A 25,896-nucleotide genomic window follows, 5' to 3' on the forward strand; every position below is an offset into this window, starting at 1 on the left:
ATATCTGTCAAGCAAAGGGTTCTCTAGACATTGAATGGTCTGTATATTCCTATGCCCAGTTTGACCCTTGACCTTTGACCACATGACCTCAAAATCAATAGGGGTCATCTACTCCTTAGGATGTACCAGTGTGCCAAGTATGATGTCTTTCAAGCATATGGTTCTCGAGATATTGAGCGGACATTATATTCCTATGTCCAGAGTAGATTGACCCTTGATCTTTTGACCTGAAAAACAATAGGGGTCATCTTCCACTCATAACCAACCCACATATGAAATATCATTATCATCAAGTGAATGGTTCTCAAGATATTGAGTGGACAACATGTGGTCTACAGACCAACCGACCGACAGTTGCAAAACAATATGCCCCCTCTTTTTCAAAGGGGGGCATAGAAATACATATATACATACCAAATATGAAAGCTAAGACTCTTATTGCGTAAAAGATATAATCAAGGTTAAAGTGTTTTACTAGTCAAACAAACAGGCCAACAGACAGACGAACAGACAGACGAACAGGCCAACAGACAGACAAAAAGGTCAAAAGACAGACAAACAGACAACAGACAGACAAACAGACAACAGACAAACAGGCCAACAGACAGATAAACAGGTCAACAGACACACAAACAGACAGACGAACAGGCCAACACACAGACAAACAAACAGACAGATGAACAGATAACTGACAGACGAACAGGCCAACAGACAGACGAACAGACAAACAGGTCAACAGACAGACGAACAGGTCAACAGACAGACGAACAGACAGACAAACAGGTCAACAGACAAACAGGTCAACAGACAAACAAACAGGCCAACAGACAAACAGGACAACAGACAGACAAACAGGCCAACAGACAGACAAACAGGTCAACAGACAGACGAACAAGTCAACAGACAAACAGGTCAACAGACAGACGAACAGGTCAACAGACAGATGAACAGACAGACAAACAGGTCAACAGACAGATAAACAGGTCAACAGACACACGAACAGGTCAACAGATAGACGAAAATGTCAACAACAAACGAACAGGTCAACAGACAGACGAACAAGCCAACAAACAGACAAACAGGCCAACAGACAGACGAACAGGCAAACAGACAGACGAACAGGCCAACAGACAAACAAACAGGTCAACAGACAGACAAACAGACAGACAGATAAACAGGTCAACAGACACACAAACAGACAGACGAACAGGCCAACACACAGACAAACAAACAGACAGATGAACAGATAACTGACAGACGAACAGGCCAACAGACAGACGAACAGACAGACAAACAGGTCAACAGACAGACGAACAGGTCAACAGACAGACGAACAGACAGACAAACAGGTCAACAGACAGACAAACAGGCCAACAGACAGACAAACAGGTCAACAGACAGACGAACAAGTCAACAGACAAACAGGTCAACAGACAGACGAACAGGTCAACAGACAAACGAACAAGTCAACAGACGAACAGGTCAACAGACAGACAAACAGGTCAACAGACAGATGAACAGACAGACAAACAGGTCAACAGACAGACAAACAGGTCAACAGACAGACGAACAGGTCAACAGACAGACAAACAGGTCAACAGACACATGAACAGGTCAACAGACAGACGAAAAGGTCAACATACAAACGAACAAGCCAACAAACAGACAAACAGGCCAACAGACAGACAAACAGACAGACAAACAGACAGACAAACAGGCCAACAGATAAACAGGTCAACAGACAAACAAACAGGCCAACAGACAAACAGACAGAGAAACAGGTCAACAGACAGACGAACAGGTCAACAGACAGAGAAACAGGCCAACAGACAAACAGACAGAGAAACAGGTCAACAGACAGACGAACAGGTCAACAGACAGACAGACAGACAGAGAAACAGGTCAACAGACAGACAAACAGGCCAACAGACAGACAAACAGATCAACAGACAGACAAACAGATCAACAGAAAGACGAACATACAGACAAACAGATCAACAGACAGACGAACATACAAATAGATCAACAGACAGACGAACATACAGACAAACAGGTCAACAGACAGACATACAGGTCAACAGACAGACGAACATACAAACAGGTCAACAGACAGACGAACAGACAGACAAACAGATCAACAGACAGACAAACAGACAGACAAACAGGCCAACAGACAGACGAACAGACAGACAAACAGGTCAACAGACAGACGAACAGATCAACAGACATACAGGTCAACAGACAGACAAACAGGCCAACAGACAGACGAACAGGCCAAAAAATATATGTCCCTGAATCAAAATCTCAGAGAACATTGAATATTTACACAAATCGATCTTGAATTTTCAAATCCTTTAGCAAATAAGGTGCACTGCCACAGCACATGATAAGCCCATTAAATGTTTATTAATCATAAGGCTGTTCAAAATTAATTCTACGTTTAACGTCACCTCAAAACTTCAATACCTACGAGGGAGGGAGGAAAAAAATAAACAAACAAAAATTTTAAACAAATGTGTATCTATTGAAAATCACCTATCCAGTGACCCCAAAAATCAACAATTTCAAATAATAGACATTGTTGGGTTTTATATTCAAGTCCAAGTCAATTACAATAACCCAATTTAGTGACCAAAAAAGTAATATGTCAAATTAAACACATTGTAGGATTTGATTTTCAAGTCCAAGTAAATTTTCCCAGCAAAGACTTTTTCCTTAATCTGGGTTTGTATCCCCTCTGCGAACACACCTTGCAGATTGGGTGAGCAGAGGAGTGGCTTGCGATAACAACAATGGATTGTCATCACCACAAACAGTAAACTAAAGGAAAGCTTTTCCTTTTGTGGAAATGGTTGCTAGACACATGTGACTCACAGTTACAATTAAAATTATTATGACAATATTTCATATATTTTTGTAATGACACATCTTAAAGTTCAAAATATGCTTTACTTTGTTTTGTGTTGATTTTGTTTTTGTTATACAATTTTCTATGTACTATAAATCAGTTTTGAAAGGAAGATGCTAATTTGGTGTACCACAACTAAAAGATCAGTATTCTACAAACACAAGGCAGGGGGTTCCAATAGTTTAGGACGCCTTCAAATAAATTGATTAAAATATTAGTTTTCTTTTTAGTGATTTTAATTTTTATGATTAAATGCTTTGTACAAAGTAATTATCAATCAGTAAGTTCTGTATTTCCAATCGTAGTACAAACTGTCATGAAATAGTATATCAGAACTCTTCATTGTTGAGAAGGTAAATTTTATATGAAATGGTGGCCGTTTGCAACGGCTTCGAAAATAGCCATCTTTATTTACTATGGGATTTACACCATGTAAAGGTAAAAAATGCATGTTTCATTGTTATTGGGAGTTAATAGGATGTCTAAGGCGAAAAGTTGAAGCGGTCAAGGAATTCAGTTTAACCCATTTTAATCGCAAAAAGCAACCGAAGTTCAGGCAAGATTTCCCGAATCACTTTGTGTGACACTGGTCTGACATTCGGAAGAGGCGTCATTCCAAATATCCAGCTTCGATGAATCTCGCTGAGATTAGTTCGGTTCAAACCATCTTTGTACGTTTTCTTTACTTTAATAGTAGCATATACTTCCATTTTCTTCATGTAAGGACCTCTGATCCAATTTTGCAATGCGTTTCCCTCTTACGCGGGATGTAGAATTAAGTCGCTAAATGAAAAACCAAACCTGAACAACTACTTCAAATCCGGATTTGTTTGTTTTTTCAAAACGGCAATTTCGCCGAAACCTACGCGCACGGGTGACGTTAAACATAGAATTAACTTTAGGCAGCCTAATCATATTCATATGAGTGTGCATGGGACAAAATCATGTGACCCTTGTTACAGTGTTTGATTGAATATTGTTTAACGTCCCTTTTGAGAATATTTCACTCATATAGAGACGTCACCACTGCCGGTGAAGGGCTGAAAAATTTAGGTCTATGCTCGGCGCTTATGGCCATTGAGCAGGGAGGGATCTTTATCGTGCCACACCTGCTGTTACACAGGACTTCGGTTTATGCAGTCTCATCCGAAGGAACATCCCATTTAGTCGCCTCTTCTGACAAGTAAGGGGGTACTGAGGACCTATTCTAACCCGGATACCCACGGGAATACAGTGTTTGAAATTGGTTTAAAACTTGGTATAGACCACAGGTCTATGCCAAAACAAGATGACAGAGACCTCATCGAATTGGCGTAGACTGCAATATTGAAAAACAATATCATAAAAAACATTTTCATTTACTTCCAATGTACTTAGAAAGCATATTTTCTTTCCATTTCCATAACAGGACAGATGGACATAATCGCCAAATGTTCCATCTTGGACAGGCATACAAAAACCTTCTTTAAAAAGACTAGTTATGGTGAACTAATTCCTTTTCTTGCCTTATTTTCTTTCGAGGTGGTCCCTTGTTTTTCACATTCTTTTTTAACTTCCCTGACCTCTCGCCTTTGCTGTGTGTTTCACTGACTTCCATGCCACTCTCTGAATCCTCCTTAAAGCTTTCATTTTTGGTGGATGATCCATTCATTTCTATGCTTCTCTCTGGATCTTCCATCAAACTCTCATTTTTGGTGGATGATCCATTAATTTCTGTTTGACTCTCTGGCTCTTCCATCAAACTCTCATTTTTGGTGGATGATCCACTAATTTCTGTGTGACTCTCTGGCTCTTCCATCAAACTCTCATTTTTGGTGGATGATCCACTCATTTTTGTTTGACTCTCTGGCTCTTCCATCAAACTCTCATTTTTGATGGATGATCCATTAATTTCTGTTTGACTCTCTGGCTCTTTCATCAAACTCTCATTTTTGGTGGATGATCCACTCATTTCTGTGTGACTCTCTGGCTCTTTCATCAAACTCTCATTTTTGGTGGATGATCCACTCATTTCTTTGCTTCTCTCTGGCTCTTCCATCAAAGTCTCAGTTTTGGTAGGTGGTCCGCTGATTTCTGTATGTCTGTCCAAGATTTCCTCTGAACTTTCTTTTTTGGATGATTCCAATAAGACACCTGCAAAAATATGAACAAAATAAAATGGAACATAGTTAATCAATGACTAAATAATGTAATCTGTGGGCAGTACTATACTCTGCAACTTACTGTACATTACCATTAATAACTTACGTACAGTATATTACCATTGGGCCAAAATGAAATGTGTTTCCTTAAGCTATACCACTCTAAAGAAAAAGTAGGTAGGGTATAGGCAGGTAAAACATCTTTATTATATTGAAAAATTTATTTTCACAACTTTTTGAGCATTATTTGAATTCAACAACGGAGTTCATATTCTGTCCCACCTCGAATGATTTGGTTTTCCTCCAATTTTTTTATCAGGTTTTGCATTTATCTGGTTTATCGTGTATCCTATCGTATCGTGTATGTATCCTATCCTATCGTGCATGTATCATGTTCTATCGTTTATCATGTCAAGAATAATGTTGCAGGTACAGTATAATACGGTAGGAGTCAGTTCTCATAAGTCTTCTTAAAATGTCAAAAATAAATATCAAATTCATTGTATTAATGAAACAAAATGTATTTACATATTGACGGTGATAGCTATTTTGAATTTTTCCAAAAGTAATTTATCATCGATTAAAATCCGGAATGATATGGACTGATCAGATAGGGTTTCTCAATTACATGTATAAAAACAAGAGGCCCATGGGCCACATCGCTCACCTGAGTCACCTTGGTCAATATCAGAAGACTTTCCATATATATTTGCATGTAAAACCGTAGTCCCTATTATGGCCCCAAACCTACCCCTGGAGGCCATTGTTTTTGAAAGTTCTCATGTAAATGTGAACTTCTTTGGCCCAATGGTTCTTGAGAAGATTTTCCCTATATATCAGGGTTCGAAATTACCTCATGTCCGTAAGTCAGAGTAAAAAAACGTGTCGGACTAGTAAACTTTCTATAGCACTAGTCCGTACGGACTAGTGAAAATCCGTAAATCAATCTTGAATTGGTTACGATTTTAGTAAGATGAGTCTCTTAGATATTTGAACTTATGGTCATTTACATGCATGGTTAAGTGTTTGCGTGACTATGACAGCCTGATCTTACAAACACATGGAGTGCGTTCGAGACCGCTGTTCTTCGAGCGAGCACAAAATCCTGCCGATTACTAATGCCGAGTAAGTGTCACGAGAATGGGTTCGAGGTGCAGGAATTGCAAGTAGTGTGGTTTAAGAACATGCATTTTTGTATGCACATGTTCTCGTCATTCGCGACTCTAACACAGGAGTCCGTAACACTACAACTCATGGCGTGGTCAATCGAGTGAATTTTATTGACTTTATTGATAAAATTTCGATCTCCTGTGACTCTAAGAACTGAGTACGAAAACAACGGGAACGTCGACATCGAACGCACTTATGGACGTTTATAAAAGGATTAAGTTGGAGGTTAATATTGTATGCTTCTGAAGATCTTGAATGGGAAATCAAGTATGGTGATCTTTTTCTTCTGTAGGTGTCAAAAACTGAATTGCTTGCAACTGTTGTTGTTTTGGGGGGGGGGGGTTTATATTTCTTTGGTTTGATATAATACTATTGAGTAAAATGAAGATCATTTAATATGATATACTGGACGGACCTAGTGAAATGCTTTGCGGACTAGTGAAAATCAATAGTGACTAGTCCGTACGGACTAGTGCTTGAAAAAGTTAATTTCGAACCCTGTATATATATATTTGTATGTAAAACTTTGATCCCTATTGTGGCCCCATCCGACCCCAGGAGGCCATGATTTTAACAAACCTAAATCTGCACTATATCAGAAAGCTTTCATATAAATCTCAGCTTTTCTGGCTCAGTGGTTCTTGGGAAGAAGATTTTTAAAGATTTTTCCGATATATTTGTATGTAAAACTTTGACCCCCTATTGTGGCTCCATCCGACTCCCAGGGGCCATGATTTTAACAATTTAGAATGTCTATATCAGGAAGCTTTCATATAAATCTCAGCTTTTCTGGCTCAGTGGTTCTTGAGAAGAAGATTTTTAAAGATATTGTCAGAACGTGAAAACCCTCGATTGATTGATTGAATAACAATATTGTTTAACGTCCCCCTCAAGAATATTTCACTCATATGGAGACGTCACCACTGCCCGTGAAGGGCTGAAAATTTTTGGCCTATGCTCGGCGCTTATGGCCATTGAGCAAGGAGGGATCTTTATTGTGCCACACCTGCTGTGACACGGGACCTCAGTTTATGCAGTCTCATCCGAAGGACTAGTCGCCTCTTATGACAAGCAAGGGGTACTGAGAACCTATTCTAACCCGGAAAATTAAACAGTTGTTTCATTTGGTTTTCCAGATTCAAATAAATCTTGTGCATATGAAAATTCAACATTTTACTTGACTCAGAAAACATAAGTGAATGATAATTAAGATTTATATTATCTAAAAGATGTGTATAAGTAATTTACACACTATAGTGACTACATACAGTGAGTGTCAATGATCTTGAAATTGTAATGTTACTCATTTATTATAATTTCTTACCCAAAAAGTTTCCAATCCGATTATATGCCGATCATTGATCAGTTACAGTCATCCGATGCTACCGATTAATCGATTATGATTTTCATCCGATTTGACAACACTACCACTACAGTCGTCAGTACCAGGGCTTTCAAATTTCCGCCGCCTATAGTAACATTAGGTGCCGGCTACTTTAGTGACAAAAATGTATGTCCAATGAAAAAAACTTTTATAAAACTTTAAACATCTTCCAAACTTTAGTAGACTCAGAAATCGCGGCCTTTATCAACCAGGATGTAAAAACGTGTTTACTTGCGCTAAATTTAGTTCAGGTAAATACCGGCACCTGATTGGTCGTCTGTTGGTGTAGAAAATAATACGTCAATTGCAATAGTCGGAAAGCCTCGGATTTACCCAATTCGTGACAACACAGACGAGAAGTTCCGAAAGATAACAAGTCCTGAACGTAAAAATCAATGATGTTGACGGAATGAAGAGAACAAATACCCTGTTCAGTTTCGGCTTTAAAAAGGCCAGAAGTGAAAGTGACACGAGTATAATATCAATCAACAATTTTAAAGCGAAAACAGAATTTAATCAGGAAAGATTTCAGACTTGCTATTTTTTTAATTTGCAAATGCCCATGTGGTATTTAATAAAAACGAAAGTAGAATTTTTCAGCACAAATTCGCTATGTTACCAACAAATCTGTAGCTGTTAACTTGAATTTGTGGAAAAATAAAATTATAGGTCATTTAAATGTTATATACTTATTAATTTGTAATAAAGATTGTTTGGGTTTTATTTAAAAAAAATATTGGGGTGAGCAAAACATGCAGTTTAGTTCATTTCAACAATACTTTCTGCATGTAGAAACTTTCTTACAAAACAATTCAGTCTTATAAACTTTCAGTACAAATGTAGAAATAAAAGTGAAAGTTTCTGTTCAAGCAAAGACACTTAAAAATTAATTGATACAGCATTGCAAAAAATAATTACATGTACAGTGTAGTTATCTTGATGCACTTTATTTTTCATTTTTCATCAAAATTAGTACTTTGCAATGTTGAATTTTTTAAGTCTTTGCATGAACAGAAAATTTCACATATGAAACAATAAATTCATGGCAAAAGTAAAAATTTCAGGCAAAAAAATGACAATTTCAAAGCTGCATTTAAGTGCCAGGAAACCGCCAGAATGCAGGATTTTGCGTCATTTACCCCAGAGCTTCTGGCCGTAAGGGCGCCAAGCATTGGATCGCCTTCTACTTTTTCATTTCAGCCTCCTACTTTTAAATTTGTTGAAAGCCCTGCAGTACTATCAATAAAGCAGGGCAGTCACTACAGTTTTCGAGTCCCGGGCATCCCTATTGTAGTAGTGTGTTTTTTATCTTAATTATAAAAAAATAAAAACAAACTATCATGCAGAATGTTCACGTTTTAACTTATAGATCCACCCCATAAAAGTGAGTGGTCATGTGGTCAAGTTTAAAGGGCTTGTATTGAACTTTCATTGGTTCTTGTGACTGAGTTTTATTCAGGTACTTTTACCAGAGATTTTGAAGTAGCAAGTTGACAGAAAGTTCTAGTTTGCTGACAAGACATATTTATGATATTTTAGACTTTATACGGACTGGACAATAAGTATTAACTTCTTTATCAACATGTCTGTATAATTAATTTCACTTTGAAAGAAGGGTGCAAGTTTGAATTATCAAATAAAAGTAAAACCTTGTAATTCATATTAAAGTCAAAGGATTTGGAATAAGTGGTTTAATACTGATAAAACAAATAATGGTCCTAAGATTAAGTATTTTTATTGACAGATTTATTTCTGGAACCAATCTAATTGAAATTAGATGTTGGATCCGATTGCATACTCGCTACACAAACATCTAACAACATTTCGTAGAGGGTCACATCAGAGGTCAAATTTGATTGACCAATGAAATCACCGCTGGCAAAATCATTGAATGTTTGTTGAAGCCGATAAGTCTAGAGTGATACCGAATTTGACCTCTGACGTGACCCTCTATGGGATGTTTTTAGATGTTTGTGTAGCAAGTATGCTAGCGGATCCAACATCTAATTTTAATTAGATTGTTTCTGGAACATCCAGTTGATATTAAATCAGTTAGCTAGTATTTGCACTGGGCTCTGTCCCATATAGAGAGGTGGAATATATTGCCTATTATATATATTATGACATTTATAAGTTTCATAGTACTCATAATGAAATATTGTGAGATGTAAGCATAATGTACATATTTAGATTATCTAGATTAAGGGATAAAACTCTTAATGTCAAATCATTTCATTGTGACTGATATGTTATGCGTGATATAATGTATATTATTATGAAATGATATTTATGTATGTTTTATTTGTTATAGGGTCGAAAAGATACATTTTAAGTGTATATATCAGCATCAGATTGCATCGATAAATAAATGAATGAACCTAGCTAAGCCAGGAGTTTGGTGTTTTTCTTGTGACAATCAGTGCTAACCAACCCTGTTTCACTATGGAGTGTAAAATTCATCGCAATAATTTTCTTCAGATTGGGAATTTTTTAAACCCAAAGGCTTTTGTTTTCATCATGTTCAAGACATTTTTCCCATTAAAAAGTAAACACCAAAACAGTCCCTCGTTCAGTTTCCTTACATTCATTCGGCCCCCATCTCCCCCTGTCTGAGTACATAATGTAAACATGGTAAAGTTTAATCTAAAATTCTGCACCTTCGGATGAGACCGCAAAAACCGAGGTCCCATGCCACAGCAGGTGTGGCACGATAAAGATCCCTCCCTGCTCAAAGACTGTAAACAGGTAAATGCTGGTATCACTTTCTGTCTGGGGTGAAAAGATTCTGGACTGTGTGTCTTAAAACACAGGAGTTTGAAATTTTATCAATAAAGTCAATAAAATTCACATGACCAAGCCATGAGCTATGCGTTACGCATAGCTCATGGCTTGGTCAATCAAGTAAATTTTATTGACTTTATTGATAAAATTTCAAACGCCTGTGTTTAAAACTGTTCTAGGAAGAAGGGAAGACAATTAAAGGAGAGTTAAGGCTATACTGACCGTCGATGTCGACCTAGATGGATTGGCGGTTAGGTATAATGCATCTGGCTAGTAATACACTAGGCCTAGGGGTTCCGGGTTCGAATTCCTGTCTGTCCAAAATTTCCTCCTAGATGCTAGTGTGTCACTTGTTCACTGTGTCAATCGCATTATGCACATGGTAAATTCAACCTGTATACAATATAAGACAATTGATGACTCCTTTCAGATATCCTTTCTAAGATAACTCAACGTTTAGGGTGCAACATGGTGTAAAGTAAGATCTTCTCGTTCGCATTATTTGTAAGTTAACGTCACCATAACGGTAGTGGGACGTTTCGCCTTCCAGATGATTCGACCCAGGATTAAGTGTAACTTACATCCACAGGCAATCGACGTTTTAAATATATCTATATTTAAAAATTGCTTTCCTGTAAACATAATATTCACCTTCGATGACAAATTGTAATATTTTAGGAGAGGGATGCTCCCCCGCACATGTCACAATATAAAACCGGGTCGGTGTAATGACCTAATAAGTGTAATGTCCTGATTGACCTAATGGACAATAATTCTATTTACACTAAAGCATATTTAAAAAATATGATATTTTAAGATTTGATCCAATTAAATATACGTTTTCCTTTCATAAAATACTAATTTTTTAAAAAATTAAATGCATTTGAATGCATAATAATTCATCATTTTCAAACCCAAGGGGTATAATGTCCAAATATTTAGTGTAATGTCCTGATAAGACATTTCCACAAAAATGATACATTTTTACGATGTTTTATGCATCCAAATCAATTATGCTTATGAGTTGGTATATATTTTAAGATATTTAACTTATTATTTTTAATATTTCCTGCATTTTATTTTTCATAATTTTAGGTTTGAAATAAACCAAGGGTGTAATGTCCTGATATCGGAATGACCTGATGACACGGTATAGAGCGTTATTGAGTAATGTCCTTATGTGTTATTTTATAATACAAAACATTCATAGACCCTCTGCTGCAAATTTATGGGAATGCTAGCTCAGGCTTTCATATTGGTGTCATCAATTTCGGAACCTCAACCGTAGCAGATATCTCATATCACGTGATCCGCTCCAGATCTACAGCCAATGCTGGAGATACGGGAATCCTATACAATCCAGGAACATTACGAGCTGAGCGAAACCAAATCTACAATACTATGTACATCTACTGAAGACAGGAACACGACCTTCACGTAAACTAATCTCATCTATCAGTGTCCAACGCAATTTAACGCACATACGATGATGATACATGATTATACATCCAGACATAGTACAACAACGGTGCCCAAGATCGTGTACGTTCGTCAGGGAAAGCAATGTATACCCTAATGGGTGCTGGGCTTCATGGAACCAATGGATTAAATCCGAAGGTTTCGTTTCACTTGATCAAAATTTACTTCCTGCCACGACTTATATACGGATTGGATGTGGTACGACTCTCTACTTAAAGTCATGTCCATGATGTCTATGTTTTATAAGAAATGACACAAACAAATCCAACATCTTCTGGACAGAGTCTCCGATGCTGCGACATACTTGCTACTGGGAGTTTTTATACCACTAGAAACAGAAACCCATCAGTAGATTTTGACCATATTTGGCAACATCTGAAGAGTTTATGCTTCCATAAACAACCAACTTGCTTGGCGTCAGCCATCCATTAAGTCTACAAACTCATTCAGTTGGATTATTCTAGAGCGATTGTTTTTAAAAGTTTGACCTACCATCAACATACAACTTTCTCCTACATCTACATGTAGAAGGAAAGTTCACATGGAAACGCCGCGTGGGTAATACCTACAATACCTACTGGAGAAACAAGCTAAAATAGGAAACACGTATGAAATCAACCTAAAACATCTTCATATCTATTATCTAAAAATAGGGAAAAACAATCATGTAGTATGGGTATTCTCTGGGACAGAAATTACAATTATACACAAAGCATCTGTATCGGCGTAAGTTACTTCTTGGACAATACATCCTACAGGCAAACAAACATCGCTTCAATCAACATGAAGTGGACCCAACTTGTCCACTGTGTGGTTAGGAGCCTGAAGATCTTGCACATTTCGTGTATGTGTGCCCCACCCTTGAGATGATCAGAGAACTCTTTGTGAAAAAAAGTTATAGATCCATAAATAGTGCAGCACACTGACACCATCGAAAGGGAGATTTCTTACGACAGGGAGTGCTTACTCCTCCTAGGCACCTGATCCCACCTCTGGTGTGTCCAGGGGTCCATGTTTGTCCAACTATCTATTTTGTATTGCTTATAGGAGTTATGAGATCGATCACTGTTATCTTCACCTTTCATTGAATATTGTTTAACGTCCCTCTCGAGGATATTTCACACATATGGAGACGTCACTAATGCTGGTGAAGGGTTGCAAAATGTAGGCCTATGCTCGGCGTTTATGATCTTTGAGGAGGGAGGGATCTTTATCATGCCACACAAAATTGATAAAAAGTTAGGAAGAAACAAGATGGCTAAACAACACGGGACCTCGGTTTTTGCGGATCCGGGTTAGAATAGGTCCGCATTACCTCCTTGCTTCTCTTAAGAGGCGACTAAATGGGACGGTCCTTCGGATGATACCGCAAAAACCGAGGTCCCGTGTTGCAGCAGGTGTGGCACGATAAAGATCCCCCCCCCCCCCCCCTGCTCAGTGGCCATAAGCGCCGAACATAGGCCTAAATTTCGCAGCCCTTCACCGGCAGTGATGACGTCTCCATATCAGTGAAATATTCTCGAGAGGGACGTAAAACAATATTCAATCATCCGAAGGACCGCCCCATTTAGTCGCCTTCTACGACAAGCAAGGGGTAATGAGGACCTATTCTAACCCGGATCCCCACGTGAGGAAAGGGAAAATTAGATAAATCACTAATATATTAGATATGCTTAGGGCAGTTCCAACGCCACAAATATTCCAACTCAATTGAAGCATGAAATCAAGGTCTTGAGTCGTCCATGCACTTCAATCAAGCAGAACGTCCTCAACAATATACCTCAGAGTACACTAGCGCCACCTGGAGGAAATAACTGTGCATGGTGGACCCCATTGCAATTTATTTATTTTCAGAAACTAATTCTATTTTTCATATTTACATTCTGTTTTGATGTTTGTCGGAATTCTCAACCGTTAAAACAAACGTACTACAGTGTATATTCAACAAGATTCATACGCACTTCAAATCATAAGAAAGAGACTATTGGTAAAGATATCGAAGGCAAGAACATTGGATTTATATATTGTTAATTCAAATCATTCTGTTGACTATATGTCATTTACATGTACATGGTTATTAGTCTTATACAAACCTTAGAATGTAATTGCAATGGGGACTCTAGTATGATTTTCCTTTTTTGTTTTTTGTTTTTGTGTGTCTCAAAATTGATTTCATTTTAAATTGTCATTCAGAATCCTTAATGGATAAAAATCTGGGAATTTTTGTCCCCCGCCGCAACGCGGAAGGGGACATAGAAATACCGATGTCCGTGCGTCCGACCCACTTCACTTTGTGGACGCAGCTCCCCAGAAACCACTCAACGGATTTTGTTCATATTTTGTAGGATTGTTAGTCACCATATTGTACATACAGGGTAGCTTTGTCATATTGTATTGCTTAGTTTTCCTTTTTAGCTCTTTCAAGTTTTTTGTCATTTCAAATTTCCAAAATTTCGACTTGAGCATCAGTGAAGATACATTATTTGTCGAAATGCGCATCTGGTGCATCAAAATCGGTACTGTATAAGTTTTACATTATAGGAGTTATGAGATTGATCACTGTTCGTTATCTTTACCTTTCATACGATATACACAAACATTATATTTTGATAAGGACATCTCACCGTTTTCCTCACATGTACAAACATTTATCAAGGTATCTTGTCGTTTTTTTCACATACAATTTACACAAACTTTATACATTTATAAAGGTATCTTGTCGTTTTGTCCACATACAATTTACACAAACTTTATACATTTATAAAGGTATCTTGTCGTTTTGTCCACATACAATTTACACAAACTTTATACATTTATAAAGGTATCTTGTCGTTTTGTCCACATACAATTTACACAAACTTTAAGATTTATAAAGGTATTTTGTCGTTTTGTCCACATACAATTTACACAAACTTTATACATTGATCTTGTCATTTTGCTAATATGTACACAATTTACCCAAACATACATTCACATCTATAATTTTTCCAACTTGATATTATTCACTGTTAATATATTTCTTATTTTTACATTGGTTAACTTGTAAACCGTACAAAACTTCACCTTATACATGTATCTGAAAGTTTATTTTTCGCCCTCTCAACACTGATGCTGGAAAAATCAACGTTTATTTCTTTTATTGACAATGACCTACTCTTGTGACCCTGACACCAGTAATGTACCACTGATGCAGCCGTACCCAGAACGCCCCCCCCCCCCCCCCTGTATGACTCCTCTGAAACCTACACCACCCACCCACCGACAAAGCCATTGTGAATTGTGCAACATTAACCCATGCAAAGCCTGTGTTGCGAAGCACCTCTCGGATTTACCTAAGAGACACCATGTTGTCCCCTACAAGTACCTCTAACTATCCAGAATATCTAACCACGGGGAAGAACACTGAGAACTTAACTGAGAGAAATGCGATATTCCTGTGTGTTCTACTTGCGTCGCAGATCAACATAGTGTATATATTTTATGCGATGTCCTAGGGGGGAAACTCGATTCCAATATGGAAAGTTTACAAAACGATTTGGAAGAACTGGAGACCAAAATTTATCACCGATATGAAGAAATGGCCATCGATGTCCAAAATGAGAAAGTCAGGGTAAATACGAATTACGGGGAACTGACAACAGCTACCGACCAACAAGGAGAAGTCTGGCACCGAGAAGTCACCGCTATTGTCAACCAGTGGAAATATGACATTGACGAAATGAAAAACAAACATCCAGCCGTCCTAAATAAAAACACAGATGAAATCACACATAGTAATGCTGAAATCAAACAGGTCATTCTAGACTTAAAGTCAACACTGAAGTCCAATAATACCTCGCTAACATCTAACTATAAATCACGAAATGCCGAGTTCAGAAGATTACCACCTAAAGTTCAAGTTATATCACCAAGCTTATCATCCCCAACAATAAACAGAGAAAAGCGTGAAATGTTTGGTTCTCTGTCGCCATTTTCTATCACAACAGAAGAACTCGGCTACATAATGAAGCCACAACAAGCTGTATCATCTCCTCCAGTCAAACTGCTTGATGAACTGCAACTCACTGCCACCATAGATACAGGGTATGAATATCTAAACAGTGTTACCTGTCTCACTAATGAAGAAATATGATGACGTCATGAAACTCCTCAACCACTGAAGTCAATCCAAAATGAGTCGGGGAACACACCGGCGGACCTAGCAGTGACACGGGGCGGGAATCTTGTTTATACTGACCCAGAAACAGGTACTGTAAGCGTAGTAAAGAGAAAAAAAGATAGACACAATGATAAGACTACGTGGATGGAGACCTCTGTATGTCTGTAGTACCGCCTCTGGTGACCTACTAGTTACCATGCATAGTAATGATGAAACGCAATCTAAAATTGTCCGTTACTCTGGCTCCACAGAGACACAAACCATTCAGTTTGATGATCAGGGTCGTCCTCTCTATTCATCTGGTGATTACAGTAAATACCTCAGTGAGAACAGGAACCTGGATATCTGTGTGACTGACATTGAAGCTAAAGCAGTAGTGGTGGTCAATCAGTCCGGAAAACTCCGATTTAGATACACCGGTCATCTTTCTAATACCACGAGATCATTCAATCCAGTTAACATCACTACATACAGCCAGGGTCACATCCTGACAGTAGTAAACGCCCTTATCCACATCTTAGATCAGGACGGACAATTTCTCGGTCACATTGAAAACTGTGGTTTAGGTCGTCCATGGGGTTTATGTGTGGACATGAGAGGCAACCTCTTCGTGGCTGAATGGAACACCACTAAAGTGAAGAAAATCCAATATCTATAAACACGTTGTTAGTTACATATATCATTATGTGTTAACAATATCTATCAATAGATGCTACAGTGTGTTAACTATATTTATAAACATTGTGTTCACTAGTTATACATAATGTGTTACAAAAGTGTTTGTGATGTGTAACTAACTTGAGTCTTTTCTTTCTTTTTTGAGCTTGTTCCCTAAACTGGTTCACCATCATGTCTTGGTGTTATCACCTCCGCACGTGGTTCCTGGATATGACAAGCGTGTTGACAAACACGATTTTGGGAGCCGGATTTTTTTAATATAAATACAAAATGCATCTGTATGAGATATTTTTAACCCTTTTATCTATAAGAGATCCTTATTTCTATAATAAACAAAAAACCAGTCAATTCACTCGATCAAAAATCGTGTCGCTACCCCTTTAAAAACTGTAGAATTGATAACGTATAACATATAAGTTTCCGAAATTAATGAGATGAATTCGAATCAAGTGTTTTGAATGTTGACTAAGAATCCCCAGTCAATTTCAGAATGATGGACAGCTTAAGATTAACATGGTGGTGTTTTTGGATTTGGAATTGAATTGGATTGTAAAAAAAGAAAAACAATGAGTCTGCAATATTAGTACATGTTAAGGTAGTGATTGCAGGGGTCATTGAAAATTAATGAATCTATGAATTCTTTTGATTTTTATGTATTTTGTAGTTGAAAGTAACATATGTGGTTTTCACGGAAATTGTGACCCTACGGTTGTCATAGTAACCCCTCTTGTCGACTTTCTGTAATAAATGGTACAGGTGTTTCAGATGGTGTTTAAAAATGATACAAAAAGAGTAAGTGATACAAATCTTATATCAAATTGAAGTTAAAGCCATAATTAATATATAAATTGTATTAATATGTTCACTTATTTTCATATGAAGTAGTAGCACGGCTCCTTATGACCAATTATGCAATTTTTAGAAGGCATTTATTCACCAAAACAGACATATGTTCACCCCCTGAAAAATAAATGACCAATGAATTCTTTTTATTTTTACATATGTTTTAACATATGTTAGTAGGAATGTTTCCCGAAAGTATCAATATTGGTTTTCAGGTTTATTATGGCGCTATGAGCACTATAGTTACCCCCCCCCCCCCCCCCTTACATAATGCTGTAGGTGATAATACGATAAATATGCATCTTACATGTGTTTATTTTAACTCATGTTAAAACTATAAATATGTTTTGATGTTTACTATTGAATGAATTTCACATAGAATGATAGTACTGTCGCTTTGGAGATGTTTTTATTACTTTCTGTTTGAAATTATTTATATATTCATGCCCTGTAAGTGTATGTTAAAAACGCGGGAAATATAACACAGCCGATGTAAACTGTGCATTGTGACGTCGTATTACCTGCGACGTTTTTTTTCTCTCTCTTTTTTCTCTCTCTCTCTCTCTTTTCAAGCCAAGCGATTATCAAAAACAACAAAACTTTCATTATTTTTTAAATTATAAGAAATAACTAAACTAATTGAGAAAAACATATTAACAGCAAGTGCTGTTTTCGAAATTCACACTTTTTGATTTCTTTTAACATCCACGTTACATAGTAGATTCCCTCGATTTTCCGAGACTCTTAGCTGACAATCTCAAAGTGAAGGATGGGAATATAATTTGTAGCAAAATAAAATGTTTTAAATCTATGTGTAGTGTACTTAGGAAAGATATGATTAAAATTATCGATATTTTTTGCTCAAAATGACGCCTTTACATAACCCGTACGTGATTCCTCGACCTAACGGTTTCCCTTGGATATTACATCCAGCATTTTAGATTTATGTGCACAAACACCATATTCCTGTTATGAAATTTATAGCATTATATATCATAATTTTAATAGGCCTAGTAGTCTGTGAATTGAATTTACGTTTTGTAAGACTGAAAATTAACCGGGGAGCGGGGGGGGGGGGGGGGGTATGAATCATGGAAACATAAACTATGACTATTAATTAAAACACAAGGGATTTTTCATTTGTATTTTGTTTTACTTGTATATTTCTAAACATATTTTCACTTTATCCTGTGTCTATTTATATCTGACAAGTCTTTGTTTTCATTGTCTCTCATTATTACTGATTCTTAGCGTTTGACGTATTCCGGAATCGGAAATAAAATAGTCTCTTTTTAGGTAATACATGAATTAAACCACGTGATGCCATGCAATCACTACCTTAAGACCCTTCAACTACCTGCATTATATTTTATTATTGATAGGGTCTCCGGCTGTAATTTCTCAGCGTCTTTTGTAAGAGTTATTTCTCTTGACAAACCCTGTTTGTTAGTTTAACGAATGCTGCTACATGAATGCAAGGTGAAGATAACGAACAGTGATCAATCTCATAACTCCTACAAGCAATGAATATGATGTACATGCTGACATTTTCTAAAGTGTTCTTTAATCACCTCAATAAAGAAACATTCAGTGATCTAGTACTGATTTGTATAGCATCATCTGTGGGGCAATAACCAAGAAGAAACAAAATGACCGTTATAAATAACACAACTTTTCTCTCTTCGTATGCCCCTTATCATGTCTATGGTTCTTAAAGCTGACATGGGGACATAAATATGCAAAAAAAAACAACAACAAAAAAAACAAAACGTACCCGTCATATTTCTCTCTTTATCTACCATATTAATTGAGTATTCTGTGGCTACATCAATCGTAACTACTCGTTTGTTTCCATAAATAAAGCGTTTTCTGTGTTACGGAAAATTATGAGCGTGATCCGACTGTGACATCGGGTTTGCATGGTTTACATGGATAAGTTATAAATGGACGACCACATCGGTATTTCCGATTTACCTGTGTGAAAAGACTCGAAAGTGACTTTGTCACGATATTGTACTGTGTGAAACTTATACGATACCAATTTCGATGCACCAGATGCGCATTTTGACAAATTCTTCAGTGATGCTCAACCGAAATGTTTGAAATCCGAAATAGCAATGAAGTTTTAGAGTTATTTTACAATTGTAGGGAAACACAGAGTGCCAAAAAAGTGGAGTCAATTTGGTCTAAGGATAAGAGCTATGCGTGTGGGAAATAATCCTTAATTTTGAAATGAATTTCTAAATTTTATAACAGCAATTAAATATACATCCGTATTTTCAAGCTAGTAACAAAGTACCTAGCTATTGGGCTATAGAGACAATCGGGGACTAACAGTTCATCAGCAGAGGCCTCAACCTAGGGGTCATAATGTAAAACTTATACGGTACCAATTTTGATGCACCAGATGCGCATTTCGACAAATAATGTCTCTTCGGTGATGCTCAAGCCGAAATGTTTGAAATCCGATATAACAACGAAGTTTTAGAGCTATATTAGGGGAAAACAGAGTGCCAAAAAAGTGGAGTCAAATTGTTCTAAGAATAAGAGCTATGTGTGACGGAGATAATCCTTAATTTTGAAATGAATTTCTAAATTTTATAACAGCAACTGTATAGGGAATAAGAAACAAATAAAACCACCACATCTTTGTAGTGATGAAAAGTAGATAAAACATGTCGTAAAGTAGTAGAATAGAATAAAAAATTTGGATAACTTTTACGAAAATGTGAAGGAAGGCCTTTCTGTACACGTTTGCACCTTGTATGCAAATATTTGAAGTGAACCGATCAAGAAATATGTGTTAAATGAGAAGAAACCATTTATCAACTATTGCCTGAAAGAATAATGTACAATGGAATAAGCAAAGGTGAGAAAATTATATTATTTTGTATTGCTTGTAGGAGTTATGAGATTGATCACTGTTCGTTATCTTCACCTTGCATTCATTCACTTAATTCAAAATGCGGAAGTTATGCACATGGCATTCCAAGAAAACACATCGAATACGGCCAGTTATTTACGAATATACAATATTACTCCTTTTATTCTGATAAATTTATGAAACAAACTAATGTAAAATTAAAAAAATGTTTGTCGCTCCGTTTTTAACATACTGCAAAACACTTAATTAGCCCGTATTTATCAGCTGTTTTCAGTCATTGGAAGTATCGGAGTATAATATATTTATCCTGTACTGTGCATGAATGAAAGGTCACTGGTATTAAACTGATGTACGTAACTGCAGTTACGTACATCCCAAGCTGGCGGAAGAAGAAACAGGTAAATTAGAATAGCGATGTTTTTGTCTTTTAGAAAACAAAGCGAAATACACTTCACGAAAGAGGATGTCTATTTATATCAATAGTTCACAACTGTACCCAAAGTCTTCATGATACTGTCCCAAAGCTGCAATCGGTATTTGAAATACGTAGATTGATGTACGTAACTTTCACAATATGATGTACGTAACTTTCAGATTTGCATATAAAAGATGTACGTAACTCAAAAGATCTCCATTAAACTTTTATTCATTTGTTCATTCAAAAAGCCCGATAGAATGCCTTCATCAATTAAAATAACATGTTAAATAATGCTACCAACATGCCATCAAATCAAACTTTCAATTTAAGCTCTTTTAAGAAGATTTAGGAACGTTCTTTCATATCTATGATGTAGTACCTATAATGCTATAAGTTAAAGAGCAATCAATCAAAAAATGACACAATCACTGATAAATTTCAATTAAAGTACGCCACAAATATAAATAACGGTAACCAAACTCGTTAATGTATGAGCAAGTACAGCATCGACCATGTTTTTGTAACAAAAGGATAAGGGACCGGTCATTTAACTTGGTTGGGGGGGGGGGGGGGGGGTCGCGACAGAATTTCACAATCAGAATTTTCACAAAAATCGGATGAAAAATCTTTCAACAGATTTTATTTTTAAAAAATGTAATTTTATATGAAGAAATATGAAAATTTCGACATGTTACAGCACTTGTGTATATCATGCATATGCAGAAGAGAACGCGTGAAATGATATTTTAAAAAATAATATATTGAAAGTAATTAATTGGTATTAATTGCACTCGGATAAAACAGACTCTGGAGCTCTGAAGATCACATGAAAATTTTCCAGGAGAGTTAATTCCAGCAGAGTAATTGAGTCTACGTAGTATTGCAGCAAAAGAATACCAAACAAATCATGTTTGTCAACGTATCCTAAAGAAATACCTGGTAAAAACATCCCCCAAATATCTATGCACATTTTTACCACCACCACCCCCCCCCCCCCCCTCGCCCAAAAATAATAATAAAGAATTACTGAAAATCTACATAACCTGAAAAATATAAAACATCTTAAAATCAAGATCTTCTAAGCTTGTGAAACATTCATACAAGTTAATGATAATGATGTAAATTTCTCCTTTAAATTTTTAACCCCTTCAAAATACCAAGAAAACCAATCCCAAAACATCCATTTTACCTACCCCCTAACAGAAATACTACGGTTTTGTTTGACCTCCAAAAGACACCAAAATTAAAAAAATTGTCTTCCCAAGAATAGGCATAGTCTTTAAATAGTACAAAATTTGGAGTAACACCCCCCCCCCTTTTCCCTGTGTGCAGCATCTGTTCGTATCAAATATCTCAAGAGGTTATAGAATGAGGGTTTTTATTATCGCTAATGGCATTCTTTCTCTGCCACAAAGTATATGCATTACTTCTCTGCTTGTTTAGCTGCTTAGAAAACAAGCTTTGGGGTTTGCCGAACTACGAGTGAATTGCACAGTTACGTACATCATATAGAAAAATTACGTACATCAACCAAAAGTTTTTTAATGAGTTACGTACATCACGTGTGTTTTTACACACGAGTTTAACTCGTCCATTCAGGAGAAACAAACGGATTTTACCATTCTGAACGATAAAGCGTAAAGAAATACACAAACTTGACTAAATAATATCACTGAATAGTTGATAGGGTAAGATATAATCTAAATTGAAAAATTACCCGTTTTTTCTTCCGTCATCTTAAAATGTACGTAACTGCAGTTACGTACATCAGTTTAATACCAGTGAAAGGTGAAGATAACGAACAGTGATCAATCTCATAATTTCTACAAGCAATATAAAATAGATAGTTGGGCAAACACGGACCCCACACCAGAGGTGGGATCAGGTGCCTAGTAGGAGTAAGCATCCCCTGTCGACCGGTCACACCCGCCGTGAGCCCTATATCCTGATCAGGTAAACGGAGTTATCCGAAGTCAAAAATCAGTGTGCCAAGAACGGCTTAACAATCGGTAAGAAACACGTCAGACAGCATTTTGACTCAATGATGGTTTGTATTGACGAACTAGATCGTTATAATGACCATAGAATTTGCGAAATGCTGACTTTAATCGAGATTGTTGAAGCCCCTGTACCATCAACCTGTTTGTCAGTAGCTAGCCACTGACTATACCCAGAACAAGATCTTGCATATCGAATCAGTTGAGAGATATAAACACCATATGGAGGTGATAATGGAATATTGCTACATTAATATTGGAAGTTGACAATGGAGAATCTGAAATCATCCCGTTTGTCATACAGTTGAGTTGTCAGTTTGCCGTTAATGTCTACTTTCAATCAAATCTCTAAGTATGAAACAGACGTGGATGACTCTGTGGTGTCCTTCATTTCGAGCTCACATGGATATATCGAATAGACGTATGAATGAAAGTTATTATGAATGTAAATATTACAAAATTTAGTGGTCAAGTTTGTTTGCAGATTATGGAAAGCAGAAAAATTATAATGCTTGTACAAATATATATTTGATACAAAACTATAGAGGAATAACTATAACTAACAGCATAGCAAAACGTTTTAATGTCATTTTAAACGGGGGGCTTCTTAACTGAAAACAAAATAATGCACGAGAGTCAAATAGGATTTTCAAAAAAATTCAGGACATCAGACCATTTATTTGTAGTTAAATGTTTAATTGACAAATACATTAACATTGGCAATAAACGACTCTATGCATGTTTTGTAGATTTTCACAAGGCATTTGATACCGTCATTCATGAAGGCATTAAACTAAAACTCCTACAATTAAATATCAATGGTTTATTCTACAACATATTATGTAGTATGTATAGACACAACAATATTTTCATAAAAGTAGAGAACAAGTTAACCCTTCCATATATACTAGAGATAGGAGTCCGACAAGGTGATGCCATTGGCTCTGTCAATCTTTCTGGAAAGAAAAGTACCTCTCTTCTATATGCGGATGATCTTGTACTGCTTTCAGAAAACCAGAATGGACTACAAAACAAACTAAACTTACTTGAAAAATATTGCAACGATTAGTGCTTAGAAATTAATACCAATAAGACAAAAGTAGTCATTTTTAATAAAAGCGGGCACCTAATTAAAGAAAATTTTGTGCTCGGTTACAATTGTATTGAATGTACTAACAAATATAAATATCTAGGAGTAATATTATCCTCCTGTGGTTCATTCAAGGAAGCAAAATCTGATCTATACAATAAAGCTCTTGAGGCCTCATTCAAACTTTATAAAGACATCAAATCTATCGATCCACCAATTAAATCATATGGTAAAACCCATTGCCTTGTATGGCTGCGAGATTTGGGGAACACTTTCAGCACGCATGCTGGAAAAAGAGAGAGATTTATATGATATCTTTAAAAATTGGGAGGTAGAAAACCTGAACATTAAGTTTTGTAAACATCTATTGGGTGCCGGTAAAAGAAGTACTAATATTGCAATAATCTCTGAATTAGATTTAGATAGATGGATAGAATTAGATATGGGTAGATATCCTATGTTCTGCTCTATAATCCAAAGTATTTTACTATATTGGCATATACTTGAGAATTGCCCAGAATCATCCCCGTTATACAGTGCTTATAAAGAGAATATCAATCTGAATTCATATAATATAAATTGTTGGTACGAAAACATTAGTTACTTTAGGGGGGGGGGGGGGGGGGGGGGGAATGGGCATTTTGGTACCCAATTGTAAAAATCTCAAATTCTCATTTTTCAAAAAACAAATGAAGAATCAGGTACGGAAACACTTTTTACTTTACTGGTCAAAAAGACGTGAAGAGGGTCAGAAATCAGGAAAACTCACAACATATTTTTCGTATAAAGAAAACTTTACTATGGAAAGTTATATATTTTTAGAATCCCTAGAATTAAGAAAAACGCTAAAAATGTAGATTTCGAATTAGTGCACATGACCTTCGAATTGAAAGAGGAAGATATGAATTTACAAAAACCAATTCTGGCCAGAAGATTTCTTTAGAAAACAACAAAAGAATATGTGAATTATGTAACCTTAACTGTGTAGAAGATGAATTTCATTTCCTCACTGATTGTCCATTCTATATTGAAGAGAGAATATGTTTTTTAATGGTAGATACATGTACAAGCTCAACAATTTTTTTTTTATCTATTTAACACATAAGGACAAATTTACTTGGTTGATGATTAATGAAGACAAACCAGTAATTGTCAAATTGAGTGAATATTTAGTTCAAACTTTCAGAAAGAGAAGTGATGCTTTAAAACTGCAAAAATCATTATAGTTTATTATTCATATGCTGGTATAATACTGACATTGTCCATTTACTTATGTATACACCTGATTAGCAATTCATATATGTATGTACTCGTTTCCCCAACATGCTACATCCACATGTAGTTTGCAGTCTGTGTAACCGGTAGCTAATGTTGTAAACTTTCTTTTTTCAAATTTCCCTTCTTTATAAACTGTCTTGCTGTTATGCCCTCTGGGCCCAAAATTGGAATAAAACTTGTCTCATCTTATCTTATCTTATTCGATAATGTATATGTATTACATTTGCAATCAGGAAAATAAGTTTGATTACACACAGACGATGCAAAATTAGGAAATACAAATGGGAATATGCCAAAGCTTTCTAAATTCGTTGTACATGTGTCTCTTCCGGTATCACATAACTACTGAGAGAGAGAGAGAGAGAGAGAGAGAGAGAGAGAGAGAGAGAGAGAGAGAGAGAGAGAGAGAGATTTTGAAAGAAAGGATTGATAAGCTTAGATCCTTTGAATTTATGTTCCAGGGCGACTTCGGTTCGCACCTGAGTTTCTAACATTCTTTCTTATTCCCAAGTATACTACTTCAACCAATCACATCCATCGATTAAAAACTGGCACATGCGCAGTGTCATTATAAGATCAACATATTGCTACCACACAAACACTCGTAGAAGACAAAATTAGTTGGGTAGAGTTCAAACGTCACAATACCTAATATAACAACTGAAACTTTCTCCGTTCGATTGCAA

At 36.4% G+C, this 25,896-nt stretch overlaps 2 protein-coding genes across 3 annotated transcripts in view; one reads left to right on the plus strand and one right to left on the minus strand.

Moving 5' to 3' along the window:
* Positions 1–10,925, minus strand: part of LOC125661558 (uncharacterized) — a 45,948-nt gene extending 35,023 nt beyond the window's left edge. Inside the window, exons 1-2 of one of the 2 annotated variants that reach the window (XM_056146030.1) lie at positions 10,607–10,925; positions 4,414–5,041 (exon numbers count right to left, since the gene is read on the minus strand). In XM_056146030.1, coding sequence (XP_056002005.1) covers positions 4,414–4,946 — 533 coding nt within the window. In that variant the 5' untranslated portion in view covers positions 4,947–5,041; positions 10,607–10,925. The remainder of the gene's footprint in view (positions 1–4,413; positions 5,042–10,606) is intronic. The other variant, XM_056146031.1, reaches the window with a different exon arrangement.
* A 4,452-nt stretch (positions 10,926–15,377) lies between these two features.
* Positions 15,378–16,680, plus strand: LOC130049690 (uncharacterized). The gene is made up of 3 exons (XM_056147600.1): positions 15,378–15,946; positions 16,191–16,412; positions 16,497–16,680. The coding sequence occupies exons 1-3, from the start codon at positions 15,378–15,380 to the stop codon at positions 16,678–16,680; spliced, it is 975 nt and encodes a 324-aa protein (XP_056003575.1).
* Positions 16,681–25,896: the final 9,216 nt, after the last annotated feature.

Source organism: Ostrea edulis, chromosome 8 (genome assembly GCF_947568905.1).
Source record: "Ostrea edulis chromosome 8, xbOstEdul1.1, whole genome shotgun sequence".
NCBI lineage: Eukaryota > Metazoa > Mollusca > Bivalvia > Ostreida > Ostreidae > Ostrea > Ostrea edulis.